The 19,983-nt window shown below is 38.6% G+C and overlaps 2 protein-coding genes across 6 annotated transcripts; one reads left to right on the forward strand and one right to left on the reverse strand.

Moving 5' to 3' along the window:
- Positions 1–52: 52 nt before the first annotated feature.
- LOC113683735 (HAUS augmin-like complex subunit 3) lies at positions 53–11,608 on the forward strand. Of its 4 annotated transcripts, none has more exons than XM_089187483.1 (17): positions 57–409; positions 1,122–1,161; positions 1,392–1,462; positions 2,035–2,118; positions 2,927–3,038; positions 3,220–3,289; positions 3,472–3,584; positions 4,002–4,086; positions 4,483–4,540; positions 5,050–5,184; positions 6,014–6,197; positions 6,710–6,862; positions 7,509–7,762; positions 8,293–8,374; positions 8,657–8,752; positions 8,865–9,021; positions 9,488–11,383. In XM_089187483.1, exons 1-16 carry the CDS (start codon positions 231–233, stop codon positions 8,997–8,999), a joined length of 1,851 nt encoding a protein of 616 aa, XP_089043609.1. In that variant the 5' UTR covers positions 57–230; the 3' UTR covers positions 9,000–9,021; positions 9,488–11,383. The 4 variants fall into 4 exon arrangements, with proteins under 4 accessions (XP_089043607.1, XP_089043609.1, XP_089043610.1 ...); XM_089187484.1 differs by lacking the exon at positions 9,488–11,383 and adding an exon at positions 11,470–11,608 and having other exon boundaries at positions 58–409; XM_089187482.1 differs by having other exon boundaries at positions 58–409; positions 9,413–11,383.
- LOC113683715 (glycine receptor subunit alpha-3-like) lies at positions 10,039–19,589 on the reverse strand. Of its 2 annotated transcripts, none has more exons than XM_089187485.1 (9): positions 19,373–19,589; positions 16,687–16,768; positions 15,986–16,092; positions 15,211–15,278; positions 14,305–14,513; positions 13,289–13,371; positions 12,887–13,018; positions 11,870–12,255; positions 10,039–11,735 (listed from the first exon to the last, which is right to left on the reverse strand). In XM_089187485.1, the coding sequence occupies exons 2-9, from the start codon at positions 16,746–16,748 to the stop codon at positions 11,475–11,477; spliced, it is 1,308 nt and encodes a 435-aa protein (XP_089043611.1). In that variant the 5' UTR covers positions 16,749–16,768; positions 19,373–19,589; the 3' UTR covers positions 10,039–11,474. The 2 variants fall into 2 exon arrangements, with proteins under 2 accessions (XP_089043611.1, XP_089043612.1); XM_089187486.1 differs by having other exon boundaries at positions 16,687–16,749; positions 19,373–19,492.
- Between the last annotated feature and the right edge of the window lie 394 nt (positions 19,590–19,983).

The following is a 19,983-nucleotide window of genomic DNA, read 5'->3' on the forward strand; positions in this document are numbered from 1 at the left end:
CCTTCCTCTTCAACAGCTTCTATTGATTGGTATTGGTAACGACAGCTCTTTTATGTCATGCGCAATGGTTCTACGCGGGAAAACCAAAATGGCGCACACGTAATTCTCTCTTCTTGGTTTCGCTGGTCATTATATTCGGTATCCAATCTCTTTTAGACATATGTATGGAGAGAGAGAGTAGGAACCGAATATTTTAAATCAGTTTCCATGTGAGGAATACATACGATAGAATGAATCAGGGAGCTAAGATACTCAGTGCGTTGTCTCGCATCGGCTATCCTAAGGCAAATCAATTTGAAGGAGACAGTTTGGAATGGCTGTTCGATTGCGAATCGATTGTTCCATTCCTGGAATGGTTTTTTGAAAATGTACACGAGTCAAATGTGGTATCTCTTGAAGATCTTAAGAGGTGAGAGAAACAGAGACTTAAGAGTCGTTTCGCTAATGACTACAGTAGTTTGCTACTCTCGAGTCTTACAGCTGTACATTTAGGTCGTTTCCCTAAAGTCTCAGGGCAGTTCGCTAATGTCTCGTTGGTTGTTTCGCCAAGACATCAACGAATCGATCTCATACGTTAGCGAACTAGTTATTAGCGAAACAACCGCAATTCATATTAAGAGTGTCTATACATATACCTCTTAATTGTTACTATTATTGTGCCCAGAAACACTTAACGCTCAATCAACCTGTGGAAAAAGGAAAACAACAGTAACAAAGATAACAACAACCTTAAGGTTTACATGTACAAGTAACATAAGTAGACACTTCCCTTTACTATGGTGTATCTGCAAGAAATCTGCTATTTACACTGTACATCTGCTTTTTTCTCAAAAGCCCTGTAAAAGCCTTTTCTTTAGAAAATAAATGAATTTAACCTTTCACACCCTAAAACCAACATACATATTCACCATACAGTTCTCCATGCTTTTCCACAGTGTTGAGAAGGAGAATTTGTTTAACAATCAATAGCTTATTTAGTTGGTGATCATTTCATTTATTCTCATGTATTTCATGTGGTGTGATTCCGGGGCGATATTGTAAGGAAGAATTAGATACTAACCACTCATAGAGGTCAAAGGTTAAAGAAGTGTGTAACTAAATTGAATCCATTATTTTTGCAGATTTGATGAACTGCAGTCATCTGGTGCACATATTCTTGAGGTTGGTTGTTTTCCACTCTACCACATGTATGTACCACTATCTACTCATACATGTAAAAGCTTGTACAGCTGTTGGTAAGATAACCTCCATAAAACTCCAAAGGAATCAATACAACTGAAGGGGATGAACGTATTACCATAGTCTTTACTGTCATTTCAAAACAGAATAGAAAACTACATACTCACCATGGGTATTTTGTTAAGAAGTTCACACAATTTATATTTTTTTAGAGTGATCAAGTTGAAAAGACTTTGTCAATATTGTTGCATGAGGAAGAAGAGTTTTCTGGTGAAACATTGAGGTAAAGTGTACATCCCCAATCCATTTGCCAGCACTGTTGTGTTATTACTATTATCATGTTTTGATTTAATCATATAATAAGCACACTTAATTTCTTTTTGATGTTACATTGAGAGGTGCCAATGCCAGTAATTTATTATATGGATTAAATGGCATATATGTTATTAACCAAATGTGAGGTCAAGATGGCTGGATATTGGCAGAGTTCTTTTTTTGCATTTTTAAGGACTGAGACAAAATTGAGGTCCATGAAGATGCACAAGAAGTATGAGGCTGATATCCAGCCATCTTGACCAACCAAGTTTGGTTATAAGTTTTTTCTGCTGCACAGGATCAAAGTGGGCAATCGTAAGGGAGCAAGATGACCCCATCTGGCTCCCTTGGATAGCCAATCAGAACACAGGATTGGCTTCATACTGCCCAAGGGGTGCTTTCAGCAACATATTAATAAATATTCTTTCATATTTCCCTTTTATAGCTTAGCCTGCTTGTTTGATTTTTGCACTGATACCTTTTTTGCTAATAGTATTGTCGCAATTATTAATTGTGGCATTTTACATTTTGTACTGGCAGAAACGAGGTTGACTTGCTAGGGAAAGAGGTTCAAACGACAAAACAGAGACTACAAAAAATAGTTTCACAAAGGAATAAATTAAGGTAAGAAGCTATTTCAATGCAGTTAAGTGCGATTTAACTGAGTTAACAACAAAGAGCATTAGCGTTCTCAAGTAGTCAGTGGGTTTTTTGCATACAAGCATGCATTGGAATTCCATGGGCTCTTCCTTTGAGGGGTTCTTATATGTGCTTTGAGCAAGAAGTTGTTTGTTGTAACAAGTGGCAGCTTCTGGATGTTCCAGGCACCCAACCTCCACTTAGCAATGCAGTTGTTAATTGATAAATGTTTATTTTTAAATACCAAACAACTTATAAAACTAACCTATTTCTTTCTATATTCTAAAATAACAGTACAGACATTCCCTCTTTCCAAGCTTAGTTTATTGTATCCATCAAAAGTAATCAGCAAAAAATGATTACATGAATTGAATAAAAAACTTTTCTAATCACTGTTTTTGTTTATGCAACATGTTTTCACCCAAACAACAGATAAAGTTTGAAAAGAGGATCTTGTTTGGCGTTTGTTAAATTCTAGACCACAGTGTTATACACAACAGTACTGAAATGGGAAAGTTATCAGTACCAGAATGTTTAAAATTTCTAATTTTCTTCTCAAACCACTTCCATTCAGTCGACTTGTTTCCTTCAGTAAGGTCATGCAGTTCTAGGCTTTTTTTCACATTTGTCCCTGTTGATTTTGTCTTCTCTCTTTCAACTGTTTACTGTCGTACATTCAATTAGCATTTTCTGAAGCTAATATTATGCAATCCATCCATGTAAAACAGTGGGTATCCACACTGTACCAGTACATTTTTGTTAAGCTAACAATTTAGCCTTTGTACTTTTTCAGTCTTCATCATGCAGGTTTGACTCAAAAACTTTCCAAACTTAGTGGTGTTGTTCAGGAGCATAAACAAAAATACAAGAGTAGCCTTGAGTCCAGTCAAGCAGACAATACTCAGGTACATGTCAAAAAAATAATTTGTTTTGAAACCATTTATTGGTTTCAATTATCAGTGTATTCCATCAAACTAAAACTTTTTCTTGTTTTGCTTCTTGAGGCCTGTCTACAAAAGTATGGTAAACTTAAGATACTGAGGTAATAATATTCAATTAATTCTCTATTTTTCCTTAAATCTTCAGATGAACTCCAGTTTGAAGCAGTTAGAACAATCTGTTTCACAGATGGTAGCATTGTATGGGGGAGAAGAAGGTGAGCCATCAGATATGTAGATTGATGTAGACTGTAAGTAAGCACATGCATATCACCCCTTGTGAAACTAAATCGATTATCCATAAATCATGTGCATCATATGTACCTTTTTCTCTTTTGTAAATCTTGCATGTACAGTGTAGATGGTCACGCAAATTTTTGAAATTATCTCCTCATTCTAGGTGGGAATGATTCGGCTCCATTTTTATCACAGTTGCCCTATGACAGTTACTTCACATCTGAGGAAAGATTTACTGGAGAACTAACTGCTTATACCAGGAAACAGTTCTTTGAGGTAAATGAAAGTACAAGAGAAACGGCAACCATCAAAAATTGAGTGTAATTAACCCTTCAACTACCAAGATCTCATCTGTACATATAATCCTCCTTGCTGTCTGCCATACAGTTCTTATGATGTTGTACGTAGTTCATAGAATTTAGTATTGGATCAACTAATTTAAATCCCTTAATTTATATTTTTCTTTATTCTCATCACTTGTCTGTTTTTGAATGTATTGATGATGTACAGGATAAATTTTGTCATGTCCCACTCATAGCCAGCTCTTCTTAGCATTTTACACAGCTATGATCATGTACTTGGATATAATTAACCAGACATAATACAGCTTATCCTTAGTTTGAGGTCAAAGTTACTCAGCTTTCAGATATTTGCTTTAAAGGGTTGAACATGCTACAATTAAATTTTTTCCAGGGAATTGCTGAGATGGCTGGAGGACAAGAGAGATCAAGATATGAATTACTGGAAATAAGTGATCCTTCGACTCTGCTAGTGAGAGGTACAGGGACTGAATCCTACAGTGTCTAACTGTCATGTACCTACACTGTAGATTTGTGTTGCACAATATTTTTTGTATCATAAGTTGTGATGTTCAAAATGTCTCTCTCATACACTTAGACTGAAGTAACTACTCAGGCTAAATTATCCAAGAGGGAAGAAGTTCTGATGTACATTGTAAATTTTTTATTAACCTACTGCAGCTGTTCTTTTCTAATGTTGACGGGAAAAAAAAAACTGATTTCTAACATTGTCCTGACGTGCATGTCTGCCTCCTTACCTCTTGTTCTCTTCCCCCTTCACCTCCTTTTTCTTATTCATACCTTTCTCCAGATTTCCCTTCTTGAATTTAATCTTCCATACAATTTTCCTGAAAGATCATTTCTAATTCTCTCAGGTGAGAATAATGAAGTTAACCTCAATGACTGTCAAGAGCTTGCAAGACTGCAATCTGTGTAAGTTTTTATTTAATTCAACCCTTTACACCCAAGCATCAGTATGCATAGTCTCCATACTGTTCTCCTACATTTTCTAAGGTGCTTATAAGGAGAATTTGTTTAACAATCAAGAACTTCTTTAGTTGGTGATTATTTCCTTTATTCTCATTACCCTAATGTTTGATTCAGGGATGATATTGTAAGGAGAAATTAGATGTCAGTCACTGTTTGGGGTTAAGTCTTTGACTGTTTAGATAGTGCAACTAGGTGATCAATATCAGTATCTGTACAACTGCCCACCTACCCCTCCCCTAACTCAACAACAGTCAATTGATAACAAGTTAGGGTTAATGCTGGGTTAGGGGAGGGGTAGGTGGGCAGTTGCCCAGATATTGATATTGATCCCAACCAGGTCGTGCAAATTTTGCCCTGGGTAAAAATAAAATGATTCACTGTACATACAATAAAACCCCTTTATTTCAGTTTACATGGATTATAATTATTTTCTGTTTTTTGTGTGGTCTCAGTTATGCCTCAAGTGAAAGTAGAAGAATTCATAATATGGCAACAGCATCAGGAGTTACTACAGCAGTTAGTGTAGCTGAGGAGAAGCTAAAAAACTTGTCATGGGAAACAAACCCACCAAGCAGTGATATGTTAAGGTCAGTCACATTTACACAATGTTATACCAATATCTTGTTTTTGTTGTTGGTAGTAATTGTAGTAAACATACAGTAGTGTGAAAGAGAGATAGGTTTAAGATACTGTATGCTGTGATTAGCTGTAAGTTGAATTTTTTACTTATTTAATTAGTAGTCAACCTAACCTGATTACTGGATTAGCCAGAAGGCAGACTGACTGATAGATGATTTGAATTTAAGATGCATTGCTTATATGACAGAATAACATATTAAACATTTGACTGACTGACTGACCAAGAACTGGCTCTTTGACGCACTGACTGACTAACAGCTTGACTGACTGACTGACTGGTTGCTTGTTAGACTGACATACTGACTGTCTGACAATATTGGCTGATACTCACTCTGTTGAAGAGATAAGGCTTCAAATGACAGCTTTAGAAACTCTTTACCATTGTTAATTAACATTATCTACTCAGTTGAAATATCTTGTTATACCCCCTATGGACGCAGCACCACAGTCTCTTTAGAAACTTACCCCCTTTATTCATATTTATCCGACTGAGAGACTGAGTGACACTCATAGACTCTTTGTCTGACTGTCTGACTGACTAACAGCTTGACTGACTCACTGGTTGTTTGTTAGGCTGACCTATAGACTGTCTGACAGAATATCACACAGATCTCTGTCTGTCTGACTAATTGGCTGTTTGACTGACAGGTTAACTGACTGATCTCTCGGCTGACAAACCATCCACCCATCCTGTCGACGATCCAACAAATTTTCAATTGATACTCTAAAACCTATGCTCTTACCAACTTTCCTAAATCAGTATCTGTTTCTCACTAGTGCCAAATTGACTGAGGTACAAAAGGCTCTTTCCCAAGTCAAGATGGAGATTGGAGAGCTCACCGAGAAGGCCCTTCCTGGGTTGGTGCAGGAGCTGGGGGAGCTCCAAGCAACAAGTATCTTGAAAGGGGACTATGAATTGAAAATAGCAAGACAAGACTACTTCACATCCAAACAAGAGCAGGTGGGTTTTTTTTCTTTATTCCTCTCATGTTTGCTCACATGAGGCTTTCAACATTCTGATCATAGCAGCGTATAGGACGCGTGACACATATGGACCTTGAAAAAGTCAGTACCATGGTAATTTAGTGTTAACAACTGATTTGAAAACGTAAATTAGCCACCGTAAAGGGTAAAAAAGCTGACGTTTCGAGCGTTAGCCCTTCGTCAGAGCGATTGATCACAATTCCTCCAATCGCTCTGACGAGGGGCTAACGCTCGAAACGTCAGCTTTTTTACCCTTTACGGTGGCTAATTTACGTTTTCAACTCAGTTGTTAACACTAAATTACCTGCTATACTCTCCCACCGACGTAGCACCACAGTTCAGTACCATGGTGTTGATATCGTAAAACGGTTGTGGTAACTCTTCTTGGTGAATACACTTGTATATGAAGTAGGCAAAAGCCTGTTAATCAGAGGTTTTCCCAAAATTGCCATTTACTTTTCCAACAATCTTACTTCTTTTGTTTGTTAGGTCATCACCCAACTTTTGCTTCAACGTTCTCGGCACGAGTTTCTCTCAATGGCACTTGAGGTTGAAGGACGCAAGAACCGTAACATTCATCGTTTGTTTAGCACCTTGGAGAGTACACTTGGTGATGCAGTCAATGGAATCGATGCGCGATTTGTATCTTGTACATACAGTGACCAATTCTTTCAAGAACAATTGCAAAATTTCACAAAAAAGCACACCTCTCTTCTTGCTGGTAACATTTTCAAGTTGAGCTTCAATCATGGCACAAAATATGGGGAGGCCTTTGCTTTTATGCACCCTTACGTTGTCAATTGTAATTTCTTAAGCGCAGTTGTCAAACTGAGTGAAGGGGATAAGTTTCTAAAGAAACTGCTGTGCTGTGTCGGTGGGAGAGTATAACAGGGTAATTTGGTATTATCGAATCAGTTAATGATACCAAATTACCCTGTCATATTGAGTGGATTGGAGGGGACGTTTTATACCACCGATGGTGACATTGTGCGGTGCTACATTACATACAGTAACTTAGATTGTATACGTGAGCACTGTAACATGAGAAGTTTTTTCAGTGTGAATCAAATGATGGCACATGGCTTTTAACATTATTGTTTACGGAAACGAAACTTCGAACGTCTAATATGGGGTAGTGAGTGCACATGACCTTTTACATGCTTAGATACATCTTGACAGTTCCAATGTCTTTAGTTTAGGTCGTTTCACGGATAGCTTTTAGTACTGTATTTTCTCGCTTGAGAAGTAACACACTATGTTCAGCTCATTACCTTAACAATTTCCAAAGACAATTATGGACGAACATGCCCTTCACCCTCCCCACCCATCCCGTGGGACAATTGACAGCCGAGACCATTTTATGGAGGGGTTGTATCGTGTTCTTGAAAGCTCACCCAAAGGGGAGGAGGAAAGCAAGAAGGAGATTTTTCTAGCGTATAGTCAGCTGGTGGAATGGAGTCAGCAGTTAGCTGGACGTCTGGAATCATTCACTATGTCCCTGGCCACCTCGGGCAGCAGACAGGAGGAAGCCTGGAAACAACTGTAAGTTCTCATCATTCGCTTGTCTTACGTTTTGTTTGAATAAACTTGTGTATTTTAACTTTAAAGCAACTTAGCGACTGGTCATAATTTATAGTCGGGGGGAGAGGGGAAAGTAGGATATTGGTTGTGTCACAGTACAATTTTACAATTTCCATGGAATCTGTACCGCAGGCAGTTATCGCTATGACGGGACATCCGTGTCAGTTTTTAGACTCAAATTGTCGGATTCTAGGTGTTCTTGTAGAGATTTAAATTATGACAGATGGGGGAAAGTGAGACTGGTTGTGTCAAGGGAATACAAAGACAAGTTTGCAGAATTTAGCGACGCGTTGAAGTTTACTGTTTGCGTGCGATGAACAACACGCCATGCATGTGCAGTGAGATGCATGAGCGTCAACATGCAGCCACTGACCTACATGTGTGAGGCTCAACAACGTAATGGTATTTCTGAAAGTATCATTTAATGGTAACTGAGAAAGCTAAACATGTTCAGCGTCGATCAGTAACTAAATCTTTTAACACTATTATAGGGAGAGTAACCTTAAACAGGGTATAAAGACGATGTATGGAGAATCTGCCACGACTGGTGGTCTTCCTCAGTTGAGTCCACAGGTAATGATCATCTTGCGATAAAAACAAGGTTATGTTAAACATCGTTTAAAGCCGCGGTTTTAACGCGGTTGTGTGACACAAGTATAATCATTTTCAGGCTACGTAACCTTAAACGCCTTTTAAAGCCGCATTTGAGCGCAGTCATCTTACATTCTTACATACAGTATTCCACCACGGCACAAGCATAATCCTCTTTGTTAAAGAACATTCGGTCATTTTCTAACGTTAGTAGAATGTTCTTTGAGCGTTTAATGACTTAAATTTACTTTGCTTCCTTTTCAGCGTATTGCGGATGGTCTCAGTCAGCTTGATGAACTTCTGGTCACCTTAGAGAAATCCATTAAAGATATTATCAAAGACTGTGAAGCCAAGAAAAAGGTAAAGCAATGAATACTTACATTGTGGATAAACTCTTCACTGAAGTGGTGGAGAATTGTCAGTGTCGTAAGTTGAGTTTCCGTGACGTCGTTTTGATTTTTTTCGTCTCCAGGTACTTCGCTCTGATAACCTGAAGCTTATGGAAAGGGAGCTGTTTATATATTTCTTCACAGACCCTCCACGTCTGAAACGTGCCATCGCTGAGTTATCAGCCCGCGTAGACGCGCAAATAGTCTCCTCGAAATGAGAGCTGTGTACTTCTTAATGAGGTAAACAGCCGCATTGACAACAGCCTCTGCTCAAAATACGAGCCTTTAAATAACCAAGGTTTTTTTACTAAGTTAAGACGCATAGGGAAAATAACTTTACTGAAAGGTCTCCCTCTGTGTTCCAAGTTGTGCGTATTTTAAAAAAAGATGCTCATGAAAGCCGCAAAGTGGTTCTCTTAAAACTACCAGCGGATCTGTGACACACAATCCACAATTCCTTTATTCGCTCCGCCGAAGTGCTAACACCAGCCTTAGAAACTCTTTCACGTGGCCAAATTAAATTATCAACTCAGTTGGTAAAACCAAAGTAACTTATCGTACTTTCACCAACGCAGCACCACGGTTTCTTTAGAAACTTACTCCCTCCCCTCCCCTCCCTTTATACAAACAGATCTACTCGAGAGGAATTGAACAAGGCATTTTCAAGACTTCAAATACAGCGTCCTAAACCTCTTGCTTCCTACAGGAAACGAGGTATTTGATCGGCCCAAACTCACGAAACAACACTGGTCATTATCAACAGAGGTCCTGGGTATGACGGGAAAGTGAAAAACAGTATCCTAAGATACTTCAACTCGTTGCAGCGGTTTACTTCGTCAGTGACTGTAAATATATATTGTCTAAGTCGTCATACAGACCGAGTACATGACTCCGTTATCGGGAACGCCTTTAGAAATTTTGATCATGAGCAGTTTGTAGGTAAACTTCTTCTCTTTTCCCAGCCCCCAAAGGTTTTTGAACCTTCTCTATTTTTCCCAGGCTCACTCCGAAGGGAATGTGGGAAGGAGTTGGGGAATGCGAACCGAGTTTAACCTTCTTCGCTCCTTTCCTAACCCGTTTGGAAATCGACCGGCCATCCCTCAATGAAGTGAATCATTGTAGTTCGATTTAACGAAAACCAAAAATAACTTGGTTAAGGAGACAGTTTAGATCTTAAAGGAGAGATGAAATATAGTTTTATGACGAATGTCCCTCTCCCGGTTCAGTGCAAGTTGTTGCTACTCATGTTGTGTTGTGTTTTTGTTTTTGTTTTTTTCATTATTTTATTCCTGTCTTTATTGGTTTACTTTATCACAATTTACATTTCGACAGGTATTTTCAATAACCAATGCAATAGCCCTCATTCACAAATACAGCTAAGCTTATATGTAGAGTGCTCTTCGATTGAGTGTCGCTAAATCAAAACCAAAGCAATCACAAGAGCCCGTAAGAACGAAGGAAAATACCAAAAGGAGCCTGGTAGAACTCAACGTTAAAAACCAAGCAACCTCTGTGAAGCGCGGGAAAGTATGAAAGAAGAAATGGCGATTGGTCAGTTCGCATCTGATTGGTCGCGAGGATGGCGCGAATTTTGTAGACTTGCCACAGCGAAATAAAGCAATCAAAATGCAGCCCTAATTTCAACACTCAATTGAAAATGCTCTTTACAAAAAAAATTATTGCTTCTATTCAATGCCGCTATGAACGGCTTATTCCTTAAAAAGTCAGTTAAGAGGACAAAACACCCATGTAAATTTAACCTTCAGTACCCTTCTCGTAAATATCATTCGTCTTGTAATAGTAAAGAATGCTTTGAATCGATTTTTTTTTGTAGAGTGTGGTTTTGACAGTTTTCTTAATTAGTTTTTTTTTTCAACGTTATCAGTTTAAAATTTTCATTTTGTAGGCCTTAGAAGTTCAGATTCAGAGACGTATCTTGTTAAGCAAAGAGTGTTGATCTGGATTGTCTGGATCGATAGTCGACTGTAAAATCATCCCCTCATATTGAACTTTATAAGACTCAGTAGAGCTGTTCTTCAGTCCATTTTATGGGGTTAGTTTCTCGAAAGGTGTTTTGCACTTATCCACGATCAAAAGTCAAACTTACTTTTATGTTATCTCATATAGAGGCGTTTCTTAGGATAGCTTGAGTGTGTTTAGATCTATCTACCCTTAGAACTTTACACTTTAACTTCAAGAAGTGGTTAACACACAGCTTCTCCCTAAATTACCCATAGTTTATCTTACAAACCGGAATTGAGAATACTCAAACTTATCAGGTAAAAGTTGTTATATTGATCTGACACCAAATTTTCGTAACTAATTTACAAGGAAATGTAAAGCGGCTAGAGGGGAAAATTGACGATCAGATCTTGTGAGGTATATACGGAAAGTTCGATTTTTTTTTTTTAATCCTCAGTGTAAAAAGTTCGTTTAGAATGAATACCCAGATGTTGAACTTATCGGAGAAGAGTATAACCGACGTAACATGTTTTAACTTTTAATAATTGGGCTTTCTCATTCAGTAAACAGAACCGAACTTTTTCATATGAAAACGAGGAACTTTACCGATACGAGAAATAAAAAACTCAACTTGTTAACCAAACCATAGCCGACTTTTCAAGCCCATCACCAGGGTGCGTGACAAAGATATACATTCAAAAGTTTTTACTCTTTCTTGGTTCCCAGCAAACTTAGGCTATGCCAACCCAATACACAAGATTGAACAAGAGAAACGAGGATGGAAAGAGAAATCTACAGAGATTGTTTAGCGCCACTCCAAGGTTATCTCGGGTGACTTTCACCGGCAGTCCGCAAAGCCTCTTGGGAAAGCGTGGCGTTAAGAGGGTTTTCTTTTTGAGACCAGACACGCTGCGAACGATGGGATACACAGCTCCTTGAGAGTCTGCCACGTAGTATGAAACACGGCTCCGAATGTCTGGCTCTTCTGATATCTAGAGTTATTAGAATGATTCAAAGTTAGTATTTTATGTGGAGGGGACTGGCGGGGATGTTAATTTTGTTGTTGTGCAAGAAACTTCATTCTGAAAGTGTCTTGGTAGCTTTTATCGAATTGTTACAAATTTACCTGCATCGAAATTGCCTCAGCTGGAGGTTCACCGCTGACCGACCTCGGCGGGCGCTGCTCTTTGTTCTTCTTTCGATCAAACCGGAAGATCAACAGACACATGATTAGCGACATAAACACGAAGATGAACGAAGTCATCATGTACCAGTCGATAGCCTTCGGGTAACTGACTCGGGGCATAGTGCTATTACTGGAACCCAGTAAAAATACGATTGTGAGGACGGTCGTGATCCCGAGAGCTATTCGGTCGCCAATGTTGTCTCGATCAATCCAAAACACAATCCAGCTCATAATAACCATGATGATGCAAGGAACGTAGAAGTTAATGAGGTAGTAACCGATCCGACGACTGAATGTGAAGGTTACGATCATGTCACGGTATTTACCTGCAAGCGAAACAGGGATTTATAGTGAGAATCTCTTAACGATTGTCACAAATGGTCGAACTCGCCTGGAGAAGGTCTGGTCTGGTCGAACTAGCCTGAAGAAGGTCTGGTCTGAGGTTCTATTCCTCATAGGGACTCAGAAATTTTCCTACGCTCATGATAAGACGGAAAACATCATTCTCTCTTTCTAAACTGAGCTCAAAATTTACCATCTTGCTTATTCTTTTACGACATCTTGCTAATATTTCTAGACACATAATCCTTTCGACATTGCTGATCATAGCAGAATGCAGGACGTGTGTCAAAAATGGACTTAATAGAGGCCTGGCTCACTGTAGAGTCGCCGTGATTCGAGTAGTATAGCATCTGAGCTCGGAATCTGAGGCTCAGAGGTTCGATTTCTTATGAGTACCTAGAGTTTTTTTGTGTGTGTCCTAAGCACTTGACTAGACGAAATAAACATCTTTCTAAGAAGAATTATTTTTCCTGGGTTAAATTTCTTGAATTTTCACCTTGCAGACATGTGGACTAAACCTATATTTAAAATTGTACCTGCAACGTACTCTACATCTTCAGTAAAGTATTCCGTCTCTATAGATCCCTGGGGGGGCATTAAGTAAATCTTAAATACCTGCTACATACTCCACATCTTTCTTAATATATTCAGTTTTGGTCAAATCAAATTCTGCCAGCTCCATATCGAGGATATTCACTGGTTTGGGGTACTGCCATCGATATTCCACCATGTCTCTGGTAAAGGCAACTTGAAAAAGGAAACACCAAACGGAATGCTTAGTCAGTAATATTTACTACACTATTCCAAGTTCCTCTTTTGTAAATATCGAGAAAGGAGGCTGGAACGAGTCCGTTCCGTTTTGCTAGCGGCCTTCGTATCAGAGCGACGGACCTCAGATTAATCCCACAGTAGCCGAGATCTCAACTCTCATATTTACTGTAAATTAAGTCTGTATTCAGCGCACAAAATTAGGCACAAAAAACCTAATTAAAAGTAAGAAACCCAGCCCACACTTACAACTTTCAAGAACAAGGCTGCACTTTTGAACGTCTGTGGGAAACTTTTGTAAATACATTCGACAGGAGGCAGCTACAACTAACCTGCCACAGAAGAAAGAACATTTCTAACATAATCCTTTAACTCCCACAATGATCAAAATGAAACCTCTCTGTAATATCCATAAATTATTCAGTAAACAGGTAATGAGAATACTCAAACTTATCAGGTAGAAGTTGTTATCTTGATCTAACACCAAATTCCGTACCTATTTTGTAAGGAAATTTGCAGCAGCTAGAGGGGAGAGTTAAAAAATAAAATCATGGGAGTCGACTGTTCCCACAACACCTGCTTCCAAGCTTAGTTAAGTTCTAAATAAGTCAGTGATGGTGAAAACCGAAACAATTTAAAGTGGGGGGAAGGGGGGAGGAGAGGTTTGAATCAGACTGGAGTTTATTAGACAACAAAGAATTCTGGGCGTTTTCCTTCTGATGTAAATAATTAGATCATTGATAATAATGATGATGATAACAATTACAATAATAATGATGATGGCAGTAGCCAATAAAGCGTTAAGATGTAGATTGCGCACAATTCATGAAAATGATCAAACGCATGAGTCATTTTGAAGAGGGATCGGTTTGTTCATATCTGCTATTCAAGGATGGATCCAGGAATTTTCCTAGAAGGGGGTGCACTACTGAGGAATGATGTAGTCTCGTACCCAAACCTTTCACGGCCAAGGGGTTGCACCTTCATAACTTAGTTACAATTACACGGTACGATCTGGGTAAGAGATTATAAATGACGTTATCAACGGAGGGCGTAAACAAAATTTTAAAGCAGACAACGAAGAAGACAGCTTTTGACAGGGAAAAAACATAATTTGAACTGCTAAGATTACACAACAAACGTTACAGCAGATTTTGTAAGACCGTAAAATTATAGAAGAAAGCTGAAGGTCATCCCGAGGGGGATGCACCCCTGCACCCCTCCTCTACATCTGCCCCTATTATTGCCTACTTTCTCTCAATTACCTCGAACTAAAGTAAACTCTACCGTTGCTTGATATCAGAGCCAGTTGATTGTCCTCGTACAACTTATAATCGTTCATGTTGGTGAAGTAAGTGTCTGGACGCCATATTTTCTGCACATCAACGCCTCTCACTGGCAACGTCCCATTCAACTTGTGTGCTAATCTTAAGTCGACCCATTCCTGACGTAAGAACATTGACGTTGTAAATTCCTGTTAAAAAAGTAAATAAAATGAATTCACTCAGGGAGTAGTCAGTATTATTTATCCCCTGGAGTTAAGGAGGGGTGGTGGTCCTCAGGGGAACAGACAGTCGTCATCGCCAATAGATTATAAAGGGGGGGGGGGGGGCGTGGACAATAGAAAATCGACTGCCAATGAGGGGGGGCTGGTCATAACAATATCACTATGACCGATCATTTTGAAATTATCCAAATATGGTTTACCCTTGGTAGAAAATTAAGGGGTGTTCTTCACTGGTCTTAGGTTGCTGCGGGAATTTGTTTAGAAAGTTATTACTATTTGTTTATTTTGATAAGACAATGTTCCTAACCCGTAATTTAGTGTTAACAACTGGGTTGAAAACGTAAATTAGCCACCGTAAAGGGTAAAAAAGCTGACGTTTCGAGCGTTCGCTCTGACGAAGGGCTAACGCTCGAAACGTCAGCTTTTTTACCTTTTACGGTGGCTAATTTACGTTTTCAACCCAGTTGTTAACACTAAATTACCCGCTATACTCTCCCACCGACGCAGCACCACAGTTTTTTTAGAAACTTACCCCTTTATTCAATGTTCCTAACCCGTTTGGTAAGGTATTATCGTCGTGTAAATTGGAAGTATTGTCCATTGAAAAGCAAGTACTAAAAATACCATTCAGGCAATCACAAGTAAAAGAAAAATATTTACTCACCATATTAGATTCCTTTATATTTGTAAAAGATTGAACCGCCATGCTGAGACTTACAGTGACTGGCTCCCCTAAGGAAAAGAGATCGATTTCAATTGCTTTCCTCAGTTCGCTTTCTTCTAATTTGTATTCATTAACACCCTTTTCAGTGGATCAATTTGTCAAGCAAGAATTTTGAAGAGTTGGGACTGTCGTGATTCCTCGGTAAATTCGTTTTCGTAGTGATACTAACTCAGCCCGTTGCATTAGTTTGTCGTTCAAATTAATATTTCCAGTGATTCCTTTCCTTGTAAGTTAGAATATTTAATTAGAAATTTCTCTCTTCTGCTTGCCGTATATTTTCCTAAAACTTCGTTTGGAGAGCTTGGCTTTGCCCAGATTATCCGTTTGTCTTTTCTCATCTCCTGTTTCCAGAATGGTATTGTCGGGGGAGGGGAGGAGGGGGATCGGTAGGTATTAGTCATGTTACAATCAGAGTAACTGTTCCCCCCATTCCCCCCCTTAAGTCTGTGTTACATTTCTGCAATCCCTCCTCACTGGCATTTAAATTGGCAGTCAATTTTATTCAGACCTACTTTTTACTCTATAGGCCACGAATTATCTTGGTTTTCAGGGTGAGTTACCCTGAAAACCATGTGATCCCCGGAAAAATCCATCAGCACCACCCCTTCCGCCCACGATAAAGAAGAAATTAAGAACAAGTTACATTTCCATCAGTTTTGGAGTTAAAGACGTCGTGTCACATAACGGTTTTCAGAGGTCATTGAAGAGAATTTACCTCCTGCCTGGGGTCTGGCGTTTTTGTCGTAACAGGTTTTATTCAAAAGCTTAGCCAAAACGCCTGTGCCATTGGCGATTTCTGTCCTGTCAATTTTAGCTTTCTCACTGTTGGGATAAAAGTGCGTCGTGCATCATTTAAGATTTTACATATAGATACAAGCAAGATTCACCTCACGTGTAAGGGCGTGGCTAAGTGGGGCAACCTTGCACCAGGGGTCACTCGGTCGGGTGCCTCCCGATCCACCTCCTTTTTTTAACTAGCCGAAAAAGCTGCCGAGCGGGGTGTCAGGGTACCTGTAGGCGCTCTCTCTGTGAGGGAAAAAGTGAGAAGGACCCCCCCCCCACCTCACCCCTACTGGGAAATTTTGTCAAGGTCTCTATTGTAACATTTTGCAAATAACGAGAAAGAATTAGGTAATAAGGGCATAACGTTAATTCAAATTTTCGACAAAATTCGTAAGACTGGACTCCTAGAAACAATCAGAAAAAGTGCAGTTGGTTTCAAGGGTGTCTTGAAACGCACACGAGTAAGGTCCTTTCTTCTTTCTCTAATTACAGGAGACTTTTAGTTTGATAATTGTCCCGAGAACTTTGAAGTATAATGTGACTTGTAAAGGATTGTAGTCGTGATAGCTCCAGGGCAAATCACACCAAGGTTAAAATCCATTTGGCTAACGAAAATAAAAATTAAAGACTTACCAAATCGCAAAATTTGTCATAAAGAGTAGGTACACAAGCCAACTTGTTAGATAAGTGTCCATTCTGCTGAGTTGAAAATATCCTAAAACGTCAATAGAAAGTAAAAAAAGCAACTAGAGAAAACATTTCTGAGGCGCAGAAGGCAAACTTATCAATTTGTTTTGGAGTTCCTAACATCCTTAGTTAAACGGTTAGATTCAGTTCCATGTTCTCGTGGGTCTGTTTAGTAAGAGATCGCATATAACGTCAAAATGTTGTAAGAGCGAAATAGTGGCGCACGAGGTACAGCCGAGTGTCACTGAAATTCTCCTGGTCTTACTAAAAGAAATGTGTAGTTAATATTAATACTGATATTACGGTGTGAAGGATTGATCAACCAAACACAACTGCTGTAATTTCTACTAACTCTACTAACAATAGAATCACTTCTCTTGATCTCTTCTCTCGTCTGAAACACTTTGACTACGAACTCTACCGTACACTATCTGAAGGTGCTCGCGAACTAACTGACCTTGGGGGTTTAGCTATCTCCTATCAGAAAACTAGCGCAAATACTTCCACAGAAATCTCACCAATGAACCACAACCAATAAAACGGCCAATATTTTAGTTCTAAAACCAAAATAATATATTTGGCGTAAGTCCAAAGCGAAGTCAAACATTGCTACCTTTGGATAGTTATTGTTCTAGAGGCGAGTCTTAATGACGGCCAAGGACAAACCACTGAATTTTAAAACTAAATATGCCACCTTCAAGCTTTTGAATCATAAGACTCGAATAACGACAACAAAATAATTGGATAAATCGTAACAATTTGAAAAATTCATAACAAAGCACACCACAAGACTTTTTCTGGAAAAATTTTAGTTCGAAGAATAAAAACAAAACAGTTAAAATCAGGAAACTCATAGTGATAACTGAAAACCCAAGAGGCTTTGGGCATTGAATTCAAATCTTACCTAAATACTAAATGTAAACAGATCAATTAACCATAACTAATTGAATGAATACCTCGTAACAGTTTCAATGGAGAGCTTTGATAGCAAAAAGCTGATAATTTTTCTTCCTTACGATAAACAAAGAGCATTTCCTCCTTTTCGACGAAGTCGGGCGCCGCGCGAGTAAAAAAATCCACTAAAAAAAAGAAATTTTTTTTCGCGCGCCGCGCGGAACTCTGGTAGTAGGGCGAAGAGGTTCCGCACGGTGCACTGATATCAATTTTTTTTTCCGCTGATTTCGCCTTAGAAGAGGGACTGCTCGTGGCCTGTCCCAACGAAAATGCTAAAGATAAATTTTTCAAGAGAATTTGCGACCCAAGCAAAACATTACTGACTTTGTCTTAAAAATTGGGCGTACCAGGCTAAATGCATCCTATGATCAAAAAAAATCAAAGCATATTAACGGTAGGCGGAAACGAGGTGAGCGCAATAGCGAAACTACACGCGCATAGAAAGGACTGGACACGAGTATGATCGAGGAACATCAGTTTACTTCGCTAAAGTAAGGAATTTTATTTAACTTGAGAAGAAAAGTGTGAGATGTCACAGTACAGTAAAGAAGTACTTTTGTGCAACCTATGCACTCGAATTCTTTTTCTAGTCTTGATTCTTCGTGAAACATCAAAAGTAACTTTTAGACAGTACAACGTCTTGCAACGGAAGACAAAACCAAACAGCGTGAATTATTCATTTAAATAAATCTGTTAGTAACACGAGTTTTGATTAGCTAGTCGACGTGAAAGTACGTCAACACTTTACTTTATTTCTGATTTTTTCCTCATGCGGGATGTTTCAAAAGAAAAACATCACAGTGGAACGTCAAATACAGCATTTATTATTTATCTGTTATTTGACGGTGTTATGTGTTTCTAATTGTTCTGAAACAGCCATCAGCGCCTTAAATAGACGCGAACAGATTCCGTCAAAGACAATTCCATAGATGGTAAATTTCCCAAATTAACGGTAAAAATCAAAGCAAGCTTATCGCGCTCTAACGGTGTTAAAACGTTGATTTGGACGATTTCAGCGCGTTGCGTGGTGTCGCCGTGATTGGCTGATCAATTACTTTACCTCGTTAGTTATTTTTGATAATGATCCACTAGGGAAGGTCTAAGGAAAAGTTTTTTAATGTTTTTGTCACGATAATGTCTGGAAAATTCGAACTTTATCAAGACTTTTTCCACTGAAGTCACTAAAGTTGGTGAAACACAAAGCAGTCATCGATTCCTTTCGCTTGATATTCTAGTTTCAGCTTCGCATGTTTTTCCGAATAAATTTGAAATTTTCCAGACGTTTTCAAACGCAGCAGGTAATTTTTGTGGTCTTTCAAGAAGCGATATGAAAACTGTGCCCTAATTTGTGTACCTAAACGAGTACTTTTTTCAAAACAAAAAGCAAACTTTGAGAACGTAATTTTGGGGAAAATATCTGTTTGAAAGATGTTGTCCGCTTACATTTAAATTAACTCCAAGTTGCACCGATTTTTTTGCCAGCATTTTTCCTCTTTTTTTACAATGAAGTTGTAATTTGCTGCGAGTAATCGATGTTCAAAATACTCTAGGTTATACGCAACATAACTGTGTATTTGCAAGTTTTAAGGCTAAGAAATAGTTGTTATTCTTACCATGAAGTAGAAAGCCATCTTCTAACATTTCATCGCAACAAGGAATACCACAGGAAGGCACTTACCTTTTTGCGCAATATCACAGCGACAATCCCCGACTCTCTTGGCGAAAAACGCTTGCACATAAAACGTTCAACTTTTAACCCACAACTCTAACCTAATTCATGATTTTTATCGGTGGAAATCACGGCTTTTACCTTAAATGCCTTAACGACGTACTTTCGAGAGGTATGGCGTTCACATCGAGTGAATATTAAATGATACAGATAAACGTAAATTATCAGCTTCATTTTGCATCAGCCAAATAAATTACGAGAGACGCAATGGAGAATAGCGGCAGTCAAAATTTACATAAGTTCTTTAACCAGAGTTATTAAATATCAGCATTTCATAAGGACACCTTTTTGATCCAATTCAACGTGATAAAATATTCATTATATTCGGTAAAAAGAATATCCCTAAGTACTTGCCGTAAGCAGAAATAACTGCCTATTTTGGAATTATCTTTTCCATATAAAAACTAAAACGCAATTCTTTGATGACTTCGCTCAATTTTTTAATTAAGTCTGAGAGATAAACAACACCCCAGATTAAAATGATCTGATATTCCAAATTGGCTAACTGTTTTTACTTTTTTTTTCTAGAAGTTTTCAAAGTTAATTCTTGTCACTCCCGT

This window comes from Pocillopora damicornis, chromosome 11, assembly GCF_964200805.1.
Source record: "Pocillopora damicornis chromosome 11, jaPocDami1.2, whole genome shotgun sequence".
In the NCBI taxonomy this organism is placed as follows: Eukaryota; Metazoa; Cnidaria; class Anthozoa; order Scleractinia; family Pocilloporidae; genus Pocillopora; species Pocillopora damicornis.

Bases quoted from the DNA above. Each gene is read 5' to 3' on its own strand.
- LOC113683735 (XM_089187481.1), top strand. From the start codon at position 231: ATGAATCAGGGAGCTAAGATACTCAGTGCGTTGTCTCGCATCGGCTAT. The intron at 3,039-3,219 runs GTACATGTCAAA...TTAAATCTTCAG, and splicing joins GTCAAGCAGACAATACTCAG to ATGAACTCCAGTTTGAAGCA. The intron at 7,763-8,292 runs GTAAGTTCTCAT...ACACTATTATAG, and splicing joins GAGGAAGCCTGGAAACAACT to GGAGAGTAACCTTAAACAGG.
- LOC113683715 (XM_089187485.1), bottom strand. From the start codon at position 16,748: ATGGACACTTATCTAACAAGTTGGCTTGTGTACCTACTCTTTATGACA. The intron at 16,093-16,686 runs GTAAGTCTTTAA...TTATCCCAACAG, and splicing joins ATGACAAATTTTGCGATTTG to TGAGAAAGCTAAAATTGACA. The intron at 14,514-15,210 runs GTGAGTAAATAT...CTTTTTTAACAG, and splicing joins ATATAAAGGAATCTAATATG to GAATTTACAACGTCAATGTT.